This window comes from Oncorhynchus clarkii, chromosome 23, assembly GCF_045791955.1.
Source record: "Oncorhynchus clarkii lewisi isolate Uvic-CL-2024 chromosome 23, UVic_Ocla_1.0, whole genome shotgun sequence".
Classification (NCBI taxonomy): domain Eukaryota; kingdom Metazoa; phylum Chordata; class Actinopteri; order Salmoniformes; family Salmonidae; genus Oncorhynchus; species Oncorhynchus clarkii.
In genome coordinates, this window is record NC_092169.1 from 15,916,169 (window position 1) to 15,932,984 (window position 16,816).

A 16,816-nucleotide genomic window follows, 5' to 3' on the forward strand; every position below is an offset into this window, starting at 1 on the left:
ACAGCCGGTTGTGATTCCGCCTGGAATTGAACCAGGGTCTGTACTGATGCCTCTAGCACTGAGATGCAATGCCTTAGATCGCTGTGCCACTCGGGAGCCCTAGGAGTGAAGTTTTTGGAAAAAGTGGACCCTTGCCTTTTGACTGATCCATTTGTAGTTTCAGGGTGTGTGAAAACAGAGTTGGGTGCTGTGGAATCGGTGAGGGTAACCAGAAGTAGTCTTGTGATAATTGTTTGTGTTTCTGCTGATCAGAGGGAGCAGGCCCCCCATGTTAACAAGTGGGTGCAAGAGATGTGAATTGTTTTGCTCTAAAGAAACAGGCGCTATTGAAAGGAGTGATTACTGGGGTAGCGATAAATGTAAAAGTTGACCAGCTGAAGGGGAAGATTCCCGGTGTTTGTGATGCTCGTCGTTTAGTGTGACACAGACAGGGTGGCATGAGTGGTGAAACAGAAGCGTCGTTGTCTGTTCTTTTGAGTTTTGATGTTGAGTGTTTGCCCGACCAAGTGATGTTAGGATATATAAGTTATCATGTACAAGCTTTTGTTACAGGTGTCGAGCTTATGGGCATGTGGCAGCAGTGTGTGGGAGGGAGGTTCCTAGGTGTGAGAAGTGTGCAGAAGAGCATGAGACAAAGGAATGTGTAGCATTGGGGAAAGTATTGGTATGTGTTAATTGTAACAAATCAAAATATATTTAAAATTTGAGATTCTTCAAAGTAGCCACCGTTTTCCTTGATGGCAGCTTTGCACACTCTTGGCATTCTCTCAACCAGCTTCATGAGGTAGTCCCCTGGAATGCATTTCAATTAACAGGTGTGCCATGTTAAAAGTTCATTTGTGGAATTTCTTTCCTTTTTAATGCGTTTGAGTCAATCAGTTGTGTTGTGACAAGGTAGGGGTGGTATACAGAAGATAGCCCTATTTGGTAAAAAGCCAAGTCCATATTATGGCAAGAACAGCTCAAATAAGCAAAGAGACAGTCCATCATTACTTTAAGACATGATGGTCAGTCAATCTGGAAAATTTCAAGAACTTTGAAGGTTTTTGTGACTGCACTTGAACAAACAATCAAGCGCTATGATGAAACTGGCTCTCATGAGAACCGCCACAGAAAAGGAAAACCCAGAGTTACCTCTGCTGCAGAGAAAAAGTTCATTAGAGTTACAGATACCAGCCTCAGAAATTGCAGCCCAAATAAATGCTTCACAGAGTTCAAGTAACAGACACATCTCAACATCAACTGTTCAGAGGAGACTGCGTGAATCAGGCCTTCATTATCGAATTGCTGCAAAGAAACCACTACTAAAAAACACCAATAATAAGAAGAGACTTGCTTGGGCCAAAAAACATGAGCAATGGACATTAGACTGGCGGAAATCTGTCCTTTGGTCTGATGAGTCCAAATGTGAGAATTTTGCTTTCAACCGCCGTGTCTTTGTGAGATGCAGAGTAGGTGAACGGATGATCTCTGCATGTGTGGTTACCACCGTGAAGCATGGAGCAGGAGGTGTGATGGTTCTTAGCTGGTAACACTGTTGGTGATTTATTTAGAATTCAAGGCACACTTAACCAGCATGACATGGCTACCACAGCATTCTGCATCGACACACCATCTTATCTGGTTTGTGCTTAGTGGGACTATCATTTGTTTTTCAACAGGACAATGACCCAACACACCTCCAGGCTGTGTAAGGGCTATTTGACCAAGAAGGAGAGTGATGGAGTGCTGCATCAGATGACCTGGCCTCCACAATCACCCGACCTCAACCCAATTGAGATGGTTTGGGATGAGTTGGACCACAGATTGAAGGAAAAGCAGCCAACAAGTGCTCAGCATATGTGGGAACTCGTTCAAGACTGTTGGAAAAGCATTCCACGTGAAGCTGGTTGAGAGAATGCCAAGAGTGTGCAAAGCTGACATCAAGGCAAAAGGTGGCTACTTTGAAGAATCTCAAATATATGTTTAACACTTTTTTGGTTACTACATGTGTTATTTCATAGTTTTATGTCTTCACTATTATTCTACAATGTAGAACATAGTAAAAATAAATAAAAACCCTTGAATGACTGGTATTGTATGTTTCAGTAAGATTGGATTTTTTGCATTTATAGGAATGGTTATCACCTGTACTTCCCATCCTTTCAGGCTGTTGGCCTGAAGTAGTACTAAATAGATTTAAATAGTGGAGTAGGGTGGTGTTATTTTGAATCATTATTACTTTTTTGTGAGTGTCGTGTTTGATGGTAGGGTATTTCTTTATTCAAGCAAAGTATAAGGGAGTTGTACTCCAGTCTAATAGGTGGCTGTAATGCAACATTTATTGGATGCCAACTGCAGTTAAACCTCATCGAAGAAGAAAGCGTCTAGTCTGCTGGAGAACCACACGAAGAAGAAGCAGAAGAATGGGAGTCATTGGCACTACAAAATAAATAAAGTCCAGAATCCGGAAAGAATTTAAAACAATGCCGGTCATCTATGTACCGCTATAAGCGCAGTTTTTCCCATTGGTACATTCTGTATCGTGTTTGTAAACTGTGGCTATCTTTGCACGGAGTTAACGCTTGTTTTGTGTGATTACGCCGAAGTCTAAGAAGAGGCCTAGCCGGGTGCGGAAGAAGCGGTCCCACTGTCTGAGTTGAGTGTTTTTCCGGTGTTAGCGATATCGCACCATGTCTTGTTTTAACGTGTAACATTGCTAATGTTGAGAAATACATTTCCACACGTTTTGTTACAGAAAATAAGCAATCATCTTCAAGGCTGCGTTTACTGGCTAGCTAACGTTAGAAAATGTAGCTAACTAGGCTAAAATGTAAACATGGCTAACTAACGTTAACTAACTAATGACAGCGTTTCTAAACCATCTTGCTAATGGCTGTTCTGTCGCTCTTCACAACTGCCTAGCTTATCCTTGCAATGGCCCAATCAACCAGCCAGTCGTGCCATGGTTTGCAATTACTAACTCAGTCAAAGTTGTGTAGTTAGCTAACTAGCCAGTTAGCTGGCTATGCTACATCAATGAGGAAAATAACGCCGTTACTGCTCAGTTACATTTAGAACTAGCTACATAGCTATAACTGTTAGTGATAAATGCTAAATATAGTGTTAAAAGGCTAACGTTAGCTAACTAACACCGTTAAGTATGTAGCCAGCAGATCCGACCCGTTTGCTTACAGCTGCATTAGGGTCGAACAGCCTTATGTTTTTGCTGGATGTCTAGACCGTGTTTCCCGTACTTGATGCAGAACGGGTTGCATGCAGCATGTAAAAGATCAAGTTATTTTCCTATCGACCTACTGGTTTCATAGGCTGACAGAGCTACAAACAGACGGCGTGCATAAGGGCACATTTACATCAATTAATTTAGTTTGTTTCTATTCTGTCACTCATCTCTAGCAACATCAATACATTAAACTGGTTGTTCCCAAAGATAGTACAGATTTTTTTCAAATCACTAGCTTGCCCTGCATGATGGCATGCTAAATTACACACAGAACAGTTCTGTGCATATTCATTTTGCACACCATTCTGCTGGATGGCTTTGTGAAAACTAGCCAACAGGGCACACTACCCAAGTGTAGTAATGTTGAATTGTGTCATTCTTACCAGAGACACATTTCCAGTCATTCAGCCAGTGTATGTATCTTCTCCTCTCTAACTACCCATAGTCATCATCATTTGGCCTCTGTATGGTTCCATCCCGATCATGGAACTTTTATGAACTTCTGTTTGTACCACCGCATGGAAATGCAGCGCATGAGTTGAAAATATTGAGTACACCACAGCCTAATGTGGCATCCCAAACGTAGCTCCATTGACACTGAATGACTTCTGCCAGAATGCAAAGAATTTGACGAGTCTGGTGGACATGAAGCTTAAGTGGGTGTGTAGATTAAAGACACTGTAGAGCAGGGTTGCCAGGTCTAGCACAAATGTATATCCCAAGGACCCAATAGTGTGCAATTTGGGGTGCACCCTATTGGTTCCTGCATGAACCACCCCTCTCCTCGAGCATGGCATCCTCATGCTTGTGACACTTTTGAATGTGGTTCAAAAGGGAAATAAAAGTATTATCCAACTTTTTTTCTGCCTCTGCCTCCCGGAGTCCTCCCATGTTAGCTAGTTATGGACACCATATGCTAGCTAGCGTGCTAGTTAACTAGCTAGCACACAGTGTCGCTCCCGCCTGCTGTTTTCTGGTAATTGTGCCGTTATTATGTGCCAGATGTTGAGACTACAAAGTACAAATTGTTGTAAATGTCCTGTTTGCTGGATTGACTTGTCAGTAGCCTATGCCAATGAAATGACAAAAGTGGGTTTATGATTGTAATTCAACTTTGATGGTTTGCTTAGCTAGATTCAGTTAGACTAGCCCCTGATTGGTCTACATTAGAGGTCTACCGATTATGGTTTTTTTTCAGCACCGATACCGATTATTGGAGGACCAAAAAAAGCCGATACCGATTAATCGAACTCATTTTATTTTACATTTTTTTTTATTTTATTTTTATTTGTAATAATGACAATTACAACAATACTGGATGAACACTTATTTTAACTTCATATAATACATAAAAATCAATTTAGCCTCAAATAAATAATGAAACATGTTCAATTTGGTTTAAATAATGCTAAAACAAAGTGTTGGAGAAGAAAGTAAAAGTGCAATATGTGCCATGTAAAAAAGCTAACGTTTAAGTTCCTTGCTCAGAACATGAGAACATGTGAAAGCTGGTGGTTCCTTTTTAACATGAGTCTTCAATATTCCCAGGCAAGAAGTTTTAGGTTGTAGTTATTATAGGACTATTTCTCTCTATACCATTTGTATTTCATATACCTTTGACTATTGGATGTTTTTATAGGCACTTTAGTATTGCCAGTGTAACAGTATAGCTTCCAGGGCTCGAACCAGGAACACATATCGACAACAGCCACTCTCGAAGCATCGTTACCCATTGCTCCACAAAAGCCGCGGCCCTTGCAGAGCAAGGGGAACAATTACTTCAAGGTCTCAGCGAGTGACGTCACCCCGCTAACTAGCTAGCCATTTCACATCGTTTACACCAGCCTAATCTCGGGAGTTGATAGGCTTGAAGTCATAAACAGCTCAATGCTTGAAGCACAGCGAAGAGCTGCTGGAAAACACACGAAAGTGATGTTTGAATGAATGCTTACGAGCCTGCTGCTGCCTACCACCGCTCAGTCAGACTGCTCTATCAAATCATAGACTTAATTACAACATAATAACACACAGAAATACGAGCCTTAGGTCATTAATATGGTCAAATCGGGAAACTATAATTTCTAAAACAAAACATTTATTCTCTCAGTGAAATACGGAACCATTCTGTATTTTATCTAACGGGTGGCATCCCAAAGTCTAAATATTGCTCTTAAATTGTACAACCTTCAATGTTATGTCATAATTATGTACAGTTCTGGCAAATTAATTACGGTCTTTGTTAGGAATAAATGGTCTTCACACAGTTCGCAACGAGCCAGGCGACCCAAACTGCTGCATATACCCTGGCTTCTTGCACGGAACGCAAGAGAAGTGACCTAATTTCCCTAGTTAAAATTAATGTTATGTTAGCAGGCAATATTAACTAAATATGCAGGTTTAAAAATATACACTTGTGTATTGATTTTAAAGAAAGGCATTGATGTTATAGTTAGGTACACATTGGTACAACGACAGTGCTTTTTTCACGAACATCACCTGTTTGGCGAAGTAGGCTGTGATTAGATGAGAAATTAACAGGTACCGCATGGATTATATGCAACGCAGGACAAGCTAGATAAACTAGTAATATCATCAACCATGTGTAGTTAACTAGTGATTATGTTAATATTGATAATTTTTTTATAAGGTAAGTTTAATGCTAGCTAGCAACTTTCCTTGGCTTCTTGCTGCACTCGCGTAACAGGTAGTCAGCCTGCCACGCAGGCTCCTCGGGGAGTGCAATGTAAGGCAGGTGGTTAGAGCGTTGGACTAGTAACTTGAAGGTTGCAAGATCAAATCTCAGCACTGACAAGGTAAAAATCTGTCGTTCTGCCCCTGAACAAGGCAGTTAACCCACCGTTCCTAGGCCATCATTGAAAATAAGAATGTGTTCTGAACTGACTTGCCTGGTTAAATAAAAGGTTTACATTTTTTTTTTATATATATATTTTTTAATCGACCACAATCGGTGTCCAAAAATGCAGATTACCGATTGTCATAAACTTGAAATCGCCCCTAATTAATCGGCCATTCCGATTAATCGGTCGACCTCCAGTTTAGGGTAGAGGCGTCCCTAGGATCCCGGATGGCACTGACCATTGGACATGGGCATCTCTAATGACAAGCTAATTAGCCTACCTACTTACAACTGGTAAAAAGCTGTCACGATGTGCACGCTTGCTGCTCTGTCTCCTCTCACTCACATGACCTGAAATTGTCCTTTTCGTCCTTATGCTAGGTTATGGAAGTCACAGCAGCCATTTTGGAATGGCAGTGTCAGCCAACCAGCTCCTTTGTTGTTCAACTTGGTGCCATTTCATGATGGCTGCTGTGTATACTGCTAGCTAACATGAGGACTAAAATGGCAGTTTCTGAGAAAAACTAGCAGACGTTCTTCCATCTTCTTGGTTTAACACTAAGGATAATGTGCCTTTCTCAAGATTAATATTTGTTTCGTATTTTACTTTTACCTGCTGTTGCTGACTCAGGCAGCGAAGCAGGCTGTTGCGTGAGTGGTGGGGGGGGGGGGGGGGGCATAGGGTGTGTGTGTTGAGAGAGCAGTGCAGTGGGCAGCAGAGTCACGTGAGTGAGAGGAGACTGAGCAGCACAATCATGATAGCTTTTTTTTTTCAGTTGTAGGTAGGTAGACTATTTAGCATTTTTCATCGGCTCCGCTGTGCCTTAATCTACACTAGAAGGCGTTCTGACCCTAGTGCAGTTGTATGCAAGCGGGTCGGATCTGTTGGCTAGATAAATGCAGTATGTGACCCCCTCCAGTTTATTAGCTATCTGTAGGTATGCTAATTGTCTGATCACAAATAGTCAGGGAAAAACATTCAACCTATTTTGCCTGTAGACCTACACACCCTCCCCCAGCTTTGTGTGAGATAAATATTGATAAACTAATATTGTTTTCTGGTGTTACAGAGAATATGTAACATACATCAATCACCATGACATCCAGATTTGGTAAAACCTACAGCCGTAAGGGAGGGGAGGCAAACTCCAAATTTGAAGAGGTCTTCTCCAACAAGGCCACACTTAGCACCAAATGGGGAGAGACCACTTACAAGGCCCAACTGGGCTCTAAGCGGCCCACTCTGAAGCCTGAAGTAGTCGAGTTACTCAAGAGGCCCCGGATTGAGGATGATGACAGCTCAGAAGATCCTTTTGGTTTTGACAGCGATGATGAGTCCAAGCCTGTCACCTCCTTCGGTGTGCCCCAGTCTAAACCGGCTGAGGGTGAGGCCAGTAAACTGCCTTCTGCTACAGCCACAGTACCAGTGGATACCAGTAGGAACTTCAACAGCACATCTACAGGTAAGAACTGGATGGCAGATAACTCTGACTGTTGGCCATAAACATGTTGGATATGTTCATTCGAGAGGATGCTCTCGGAAGTTTAGAATGAGATGTTGTGTGCACTTTGTCACGAGCTGGATTTCCATCCAATTAGCAACAGAGTTTCATGAGAACATTCTAAAATCTGAATAAAAACAATATGTGGCTTTTCCAGAGATGTTTCCATCAAATTGAGTTGTTGTGGATAAAAGGATGTGCTTGATGCCGTAGTGCACATAAAATGGGTTTCCATTGCTTTTTCAGCTCTACTGAGGGGTTTTGTTACAAAAAAAATGTTGCTTTTTTACAGGGCTCTAAAGTGTGACCAATGTGGTTGCATATGCAACAAAATATTTTGCTGTGCGATCAGGAGTTTTATTTTGGGAGCACTGAGCGACTAGGAAAAATATCTCCCAGGTAATAATTGTTGTGCTGATAAGGCTTCGCTGTACTGTTGTTTTTAGAAAAAAAAGTGAGTGCATATTTAATAGCGTCATGTTTGCACCATTACTAGAGCAAAAATTGCTTACTTAAAAAAAAAATCTTAACCATGTCGTGGGCTGTTCTAAAACGACTTGTGTGTCGTTAACCATTTGTTTACACTTTGATCACATTACCTCATTGGCTAGCTAGCTGGCAACCTGGTAACCTTACCATTATATCCAAGCATTTGGGGGCACAAAAATAAAATAGAAAGGATAGCTTCTTCAGGAGATCAATGATCATAGCAATGAATGAATGACAGATCTCTTGCATGTCGTCACTACAAACATGACGTTTTTAAAGAGACTACAATTTTAAATGTAATGCATCGCAATAGGAAAATTGTGCTTTTTTTATTTATTACATTTTTTAATCTTTTTTTTTAACACAATGTGGACACCAAATTTCCCACAAATTACTTTGTAATTTCAATGACAGGTATTCGTATCAACATTTTAGATTTTATAATAAACAAATGTCTTTTACAGTGTTACATATTAGTTTCTAGGGCACATGTGCTTCAGAAGTAGCTAGAATTCATATAGTCCCAATAAATACTGAGTATACCAAACATTAGAAACACCTACCTAATATTGACTTGTCCCCACTTCAGAACAGCCTCAATTCGTCAGGGCATGAACTCTACAAGGTGTCAAAAGAGTTCCACAGCGATGCTGGCCAATGTTGAATCCAATGCTTCACACAGTTGTCAAATTGTCTGGATGTCCTTTGGATGGTGGGCCATTCATGATACACAGGGGAAACTGTTGAGCATGAAAAACCCTGCAGTTATTAATTACACTTTGGATGGTGTATCAATACCTGCAGTCACTACAAAGATACAGGTGTATTCAGGGATTTCACCATGAGGCCAATAGTGACTTAAACAGTTACATAGTTGAATTGCTGTGGTAGAAAACAGGATGAATTGACAACATTCTAGTTTCTCCACAATAAGTGTAATTAATAACTTCATCATGTGCAGGGATATTCAATGTCTTCTTTTTTACCCATCTACCAATAGGTGCCCTTCTTTCCGAGGCATTGGAAAACCTCCCTGGTCTTTGTGGTTGAATCTGTTTGAGATTCATTATTCGACCGATAATTGTGTGTGGGGTACAGAGATGAGGTAGTCATTCAAAAAATTGAACGAGTGAAAAGAAGGAAGCCTGTACAGAATAAAAATATTCCATAACATGCATCCTGTTTTCAACAAGGCATTTAAATCATACTGCCAAAAATTTGTCAAAGCAGTTCACTTTTTGTCTTGAATACAAAGTGTTATGTTTGTGGCAAATACAACACACTACTGAGTGGTACTCTGTCCCTGAGTACCACTCTCAATATTTTCAAGCGTAGTGGTGGCTGCATCATGTTATGGATATGCTTATAATCATTAAGGACTGGGGAATTTTTCAGGATAAAAAAGAAACATAAGGAGCTAAGCACAGGCAAAATACTAGAGGAAATCTTGGGTTTAGCCTGTTTTCCACCAGACACTGGGAGATTAATTCACCTTTCAGAAGGACAATAACCTTCTAAAACAAGGCCAAATCTATACTAGAGTTGCTCACCAAGAAGACAATGAACGTTCCTGAGTGGCCGAGTTAGTTTTGACTTGTATGGTAATACCTGAACATGGAAGTCTAGCGATGATCAGTTTACTGACAAATTTGGTGTTTCCATCAGGCCTGTTGTGAAGAAAACAACATAATTATCCGACATGTACTATACTTGAATTAAAAGGTTGGATGGAAACCTGGTTTTGTTTCCACTGGTGCTTGTAGAATCATTGTGTGTGTGTGTGTGTGTGTGTGTGTGTGTGTGTGTATACAGTAGCTAAAGAACACCTGCCTGTCTCTTGTATTTCACTTTATTTATTGCGATTAAAAAATATATATATATTATGGAAGGAAAACTGTGTGTCTGTGATAATGGGGATGATAGCTGTGGTGTGTAGATGTTTCTGGAGAAGATAAAGTGATGGGCTCCCCTGTGGGCTTTTAGTCTCTGCTGCCAGCTTCTGTGTCAGCTTATCTCGTCTCTATCTGTCCCTGACGGCTCACTAAAGATAAATCGGGCTTTACTGCAACGCCATCGTCTCAATAGGCCTGTACCCCTTTCATTTAGAATTAGATTACTGATTAGAAATGACACAAACCAAACAACCGTGTTGAACAAAATCTGAAACAGTAATTTACAATATAATGCTTGTCTTATAATGCTTCCTTTTTGTTAACATGCTCTTTTTGTCTCTCTTGTGCTCACAGGCAAGCAAACATTGTCCAATGAGGGTGCAGAAAAGAGTAGACAGTCCTTGTTCAGAAATAAATCAGAGAGTAACCAGAAGCCTATTGCTCAGTCCTCTGTTTCAAAGACTGTGCCCAAGGACCCCTATGTGGAATGGAGCCTAATAGGAACCCAGGAGTTTTCTACCTCCTCCCCTAGCATGGATCATCTCCAGGAAAAAGACTCAGCTGAGGCACCAGGGTTTAGTGGGGACTCCCAGTCCTCATCTTCCAAGGATGGGCTCTCCTCAGGTGGGATGAAAAGTGCTGAACACGAGTCTCTGGCCGAGCCGGTTGTTGACAACATCCCTCCCTCCCCGTTCCTCCTCAGGCTGTCCAATACTAGGAAATACATCCGGCCCAAGCCAAACAAGGTCTCCGATGTTCTAGATGCTTCTGCTACTAGCGACAGCAAACTGCCCGTAGCCACCAGCAGTCCGGCTGCACTGATTCCCAAAAGTGTGTCCACTGCCAGGGGTTGCACTAATGCTATCACAACAGTGGCCAAACCGGCGACTAAACCTGCTGGCAGGGGTCGGGTACGGGACTATACGGTGCTGCACCCATCCTGCCTGTCGGTGTGTAACGTCACCATCCAGGACTCTATAGAGCGCAGTATGGACGAGCTCATCACCAGCGCACCCCCTGCTGACCTGGGGGAGGCGGGACGGCTGAGGAAGAAGGCAGACATACCTCCAGCCAAACCCACCAGGTAAACGACTCCACTGGCTGTGGCCCAGACCGTACACTCAAGACTCTTGCCGTAGTTGCCTCCCACTGGTCCTTCATGACATGCTTGATACTGCTTAATATTGTACAACTGTATATTTACAGGTAAGCGCATAACGTCCCTTCTTATACACACTCAGCTCACCCTCATATGTGGTTTACCAAATGTTTCCACTATACCTAAACCTAGATGAATCTGTTTTCTCGATTTAAGCACCTGTTCTGTTTAAGAAGACAATTAACCTTTGACTATTGTTTTCGTGTTTTTAATGTCAGCTGCTGATTTGAAATTAATCGATTCTCCTCTTGTAACCGTCAGGTCCCGAACCACCCAGAGTAAGACCAAGAAGGAGACCAAGCTGGAGTTCTTTGGCTTCGAGGATAAAGGTGACCAGGAGGGGGAGGAGGGAGCGGACCACGCGGCCGGCGGAAGCAGCAGCTACAAGATCAAGTACTTTGGCTTTGACGACCTCAGCGAGAGCGACAGTGATGAAGAGGAGGGCTCCCAGGCCAAAGAGAAGAGGAAGGCCAAGAAGGCTGCAGCAGCTGCAATGGCAGCTATTGTGGACAGCCCCCAGCCCAGCGACTCTCAGGACAGCCAGGGCAGCAGCAGTACAGGTGACATATACTGTTGATGTTTGTGTTTGTCTAAAGGCAATAAAGAGTTTAGCTCTATGAAAAACACAGGTGATTTGATAAGCTATGTCATATACAGTCTAAATAGGATGCGTTACTTAGTCAGTTTTCCTTCAACATGTAACAGGATTTCTATTGTACATGTATTTCCATCATGTTGATTCCACCTTCTTGTCCCCCTCTCAGATATTCTGGAGTTTTCTGATGACTCGATCCCTGGTGGGTCTGAAGGGCAGAAGGGTCGCTCAGGAAAACAGGGGGACAAATCCATGGAGGCTGGCAGGAAGATCTTCAGTGGGCCCAAAAAGGTGAGGGATCTATGAAGTCAGATTTTTTTTTTTATGTGTGTGTGAGATGGAGTGTGTGTATGGAAAGAGGAGTTTGATTCACAGTGTATTTGTAGCGGTGCTCATGAGGTAACCCAGATAGAATTGCTGTCACTAAGGGGAGTGAGTACATGTTCAATAATGTTTCAAGCAGTCGCGGGTGAGCAGTGGGAGAACGTTCCCAATAAAGGGATTTCTGTGCTGTGATATTGTTATTGATTCCTTCTGCTTTGCGTCTCTGGATATAGAACACTTCTTTTTTTTTTTGCAAAGCAGATGAATGGGATAGGCCTAATTACATGCATCTTCAGAAACATCACAAGAACCTCTCGCCTCAACTCAAGCATTTGACCAAATCAAGCGCAAAGTCACACTATTGTCATAGCACACATGTCTAGATTGACCATCAAAACTAGTGATTTTTAAGCCTTGAAAGAGGACCACTAGATTTGTTTTAATTCCAATAATAAGTATTAACTGCACTCCCCACAGTAGCTGAGTTTTTCAGGAACAATGGTTTTGGCACACACAAACACAGTAAATGTGTCCACTCTGGTCTTGGCAGTGCGCTCTAGCCAACAGCTTGCAGATGCAGTGTAGAGATGGGCTACAGTTGAAGTCGGAAGTTTACATACACTTAGGATGGAGTCATTAAAACTCGTTTTTCAACCACTCCACAAATTTCTTGTTAACAAACTATAGTTTTGGCAAGTCGGTTAGGACATCTACTTTCTGCATGACACAAGTAATTTTTCCAACAATTGTTTACAGACAGATTATTTCAGTTAGAATTCACTGTATCACAATAACAGTGGGTCAGAAGTTTACATACACTAAGTTGACTGTGCCTTTAAACAGTTTGGAAAATTCCAGAAAATGATGTCAAGGCCTACCTTCAAACTCAGTGCCTCTTTGCTTGACATCATAGGAAAATCAAAAGAAATCAGCCAAGCCCTCCAGAAGTCTGGTTCATCATCCTTGGGAGCAATTTTTGAAGGTACCACGTTCATCTGTAAAAACAATAGTATGCAAGTATAAACACCATGGGACCACGTAGCCGTCATACCGCTCAGGAAGGAGACGCGTTCTGTCTCCTGGAGATGAACGAACTTTGGTGTGAAAGGTGCAAATCAATCCCAGAACAACATCAAAGGACCTTGTGAAGATGCTGGAGGAAACAGGTACAAAAGTATCTATATCCACAGTAAAACAAGTCCTATATCGACCTAACCTGAAAGGCCGCTCAGCAAGGAAGAAGCCACTGCTCCCTAACCTCCATCAAAAACCCAGACTACGGTTTGCATCTGCATATGGGGACAAAGATTGTACTTTTTGGAGAAATGTCCTCTTATCTGATGAAACAAAAATAGAACTGCTTGGCCATATTGACCATCGTTATGTTTGGAGGAATATGGGGTAGGCTTGCAAGCCGAAGAACACCATCCCAACCGTGAAGCATGGGGGTGGCAGTATCATGTTGTGGGGGTACTTTGCTGCAGGAGGGACTGGTGCACTTCACAAAATAGATGGCTTCATGAGGAAGGAAAATGATGTGGATATATTGAAGCAACATCTCAAGACATCAGTCAGGAAGGTAAAGCTTGGTGGGTCTTGCAAATGGACAATGACCCCAAGCATACAAAGTTGTGGCAAAACGGCCTAAGGACAACAAAGTCATGGTATTGGAGTGGCCATCACAAAGCCCTTACCTCAATCCCATAGAAAATTTGTGGGCAGACCTGAAAAGGCTTGTGCGAGCAAGGAGGCCTACAAACCTGACTCAGTTACACCAGCTATGTCAGGAGGAATGGGCCAAAATTCACCCAATTTATTGTGGGAAGCTCATGGAAGGCTACCAAATACTAATTGAGTGTATGTAAACTTCTGACCCACTGGGAATGTGATGAAATAAGTAAAATATTAAATAAATCATTCTCTCTACGAAAGGTCGACCGATTAATTAGGGCAGATTTCAAGTTTTCATAACAATCTAAATCTGTATTTTTGGACACCGATTTGGCGGATTTTAAATTTTTTTTAATTAAATTTTTTTACACCTTTTTATTGAATCTTTATTTAACCAGGCAAGTCAGTTAACACATTCTTATTTTCAATGACGGCCTAGGAAAGGTGGGTTAATTGCCTCGTTCAGGGGCAGAACGACAGATTTTTACCTTGTCAGCTCGGGGGATTCAATCTTGCAATCTTACAGTTAACTAGGCCAAAGCTCTAACCACCTGCCTCTCATTGCACTCCACGAGGAGACTGCCTGTTACGCGAATGCAGTAAGCCATGGTAAGTTGCTGGCTAGCATTAAACTTATCTTATAAAAAACAATCAATCATAATCACTAGTTAACTACACATGGTTGATGATATTACTAGTTTATCTAGCGTGTCCTGCGTTGCATATAATCGATGCGGTGCGTATGGTTGCTCCAATGTGTACCTTAAATTAACCAGGTGAAATTGTCACTTCTCTTGCGTTCATTTCACGCAGAGTCAGTGTATATGCAACAGTTTGGGCTGCCTAATTTGCCAGAATTTTACATAATTATGACATAACATTGAAGGTTGTGCAATGAAACAGGAATATTTTAGACTTAAGGATGCCACCCGTTAGATAAAATACGGAACGGTTCCGTATTTCACTGAAAGAATAAACGTCTTGTTTTCGAGATGATAGTTTCCGGATTCAACCATATTAATGACCTATTGCTCGTATTTCTGTGTGCTATCATGTTATAACTAAGTCTATGATTTGATAGAGCAGTCTGACTGAGCGATGGTAGGCACCAACAGGCTCGTAAGCATTCATTCAAACAGCACTTTTGTGCGTTTGCCAGCAGCTGTTTATGACTTTAAGCCTCTCAACTCCCGAGATTACGCTCGTGTAACCGATGTGAAATTGCTAGCTAATTAGCGGGGTGTGCGCTAATAGCGTTTCAAAAGTCACTCGCTCCGCGACTTGGAGTAGTTGTTCCCCTTGCCCTGCAAGGGCTACGGCTTTTGTGGTGCGAGGGGTAACGCTGCTTCGAGGGTGGCTGTTGTCGATGTGTTCCTGGTTCGAGCCCAGGTAGGAGCGAGGAGAGGGACGGAAGCTTTACTGTTACACTGGCAATACTAAAGTGCCTATAAGAACATCCAATAGTCAAAGGTTAATGAAATACAAATGGTATAGAAATAGTCCTATAATTCCTATAATAACTACAACCTAAAACTTCTTACCTGGGAATATTGAAGACTCATGTTAAAAGGAACCACCAGCTTTCATATGTTCTCATGTTCTGAGCAAGGTACTGAAACGTTAGCTTTCTTACATTGTACATATTGCACTTTTACTTTCTTCTCCAACACTTTGTTTTTGCATTTTTTTAACCAAATTGAACATGTTTCATTATTTATTTGAGGCTAAATTGATTTTATTGGTGTATTATTTTAAGTTAAAGTAAGTGTTCATTCAGTATTGTTGTAATTGTCATTATTACAAATTTTAAAAAATCGTCCGATTAATCGGTATCCGCTTTTTTTTGGTCCTCCAATAATCGGTATCGGCTTTAAAATCATAATCGGTCAACCTCTACTCTCAACTATTATTCTGACATTTCTTATTCTTAAAATAAAGCGGTGATCCTAACTGACCTAAGACAGGGAATGTTTACAATGATTAAATGTCAGGAATTGTAAAAAACTGAGTTTAAATGTATTTGGCTAAAGTGTCTGTGAACTTCCGACTTCAACTGTACATGATGAGACTATGGATCAGAGAGCAATAATTTTATTTGGCAGACAAGCACCGATAATCATGTCACCATTATACAAATTAAGACTTTTATACATAATTATATTTCTGGGAAATGAGCACCAAGTTCATTGCTGTGCACTTTCACCATCCTGTTAAGTTCAACATCCATTTATTTCATATGTAGCCTAAATAATAAACTGTGCATGCTTTTCCATGTCATAGTGGACCACACAACATAGCATTGTGTGACTGTAGTTTACTTCGACATTAGGGTTGTTCTAGGGCCGGGTCGATACCAGTATCGCAATATTTTTACCATGGAAAAATGAAGCTCACCAAACTATTTGGTTCTTTAAAAACCTGCTGTATGCAAAATATTGTGCTATAGCTTGGAAAATAAATAAATAAATGTGAATCTGAATGACAACAGATGTTTGTTTCAAACATTAGGGCTGTTTTCCCAAAAAGTTAAATCTGCTTCATGTTTTGTTTCCTTGCCACGATATTAGTATCGCAATACTGGTATTGTCCCGACCCTATGTTATTTTACCAACAATTGCGCAAAAAAGCATTTTCAATGTTATTTGTCACATTATCTATTTAACAGACTAAATATTATCCACCCCTGTGTAGTGTGTTTTGTTTTGTCGACATTTGGGAAGTTTACAGATATTTGCTGTTTCCTTCAGGCCTGTCATGAGTTTCTGACATGTGCTTAACTCACATTGTTGGATAGAAGCATGGTTTATGGGTTATATAATCATAACATCCTCTCAATATAGGCCATTTCCTATTCAGGACATGCTCTGGACTACTTCAAAAAATGTATGGTTTTTCATTAGAATGCAATGTTAGAACATACTGAAAGGTCTACCTAGGAAATTAAGATACTTTTATGTCTAAATTATCTCTGATTTTTGTATTCCTTCCATCACCATTCACCACTCTATCAGATCTAATGTTTTGATAATGACGAAGTGAGCTTCCTCAGACCTGGATAGGCTAGAATGATAAGATAGGATGAACATAAATGTCTCAGAGTGGAA

General features: G+C 41.2%; 1 protein-coding gene across 1 annotated transcript in view; it reads left to right on the top strand.

Moving 5' to 3' along the window:
- The first annotated feature begins 2,394 nt into the window (after positions 1-2,394).
- LOC139381884 (wings apart-like protein homolog) overlaps positions 2,395-16,816 on the top strand; it is a 32,694-nt gene continuing 18,272 nt past the window's right edge. The window contains exons 1-5 of the mRNA XM_071125719.1: positions 2,395-2,637; positions 7,151-7,543; positions 10,318-11,047; positions 11,384-11,682; positions 11,887-12,008. Of these exons, the coding sequence (XP_070981820.1) occupies positions 7,177-7,543; positions 10,318-11,047; positions 11,384-11,682; positions 11,887-12,008 (1,518 nt within the window). The 5' untranslated portion in view covers positions 2,395-2,637; positions 7,151-7,176. The remainder of the gene's footprint in view (positions 2,638-7,150; positions 7,544-10,317; positions 11,048-11,383; positions 11,683-11,886; positions 12,009-16,816) is intronic.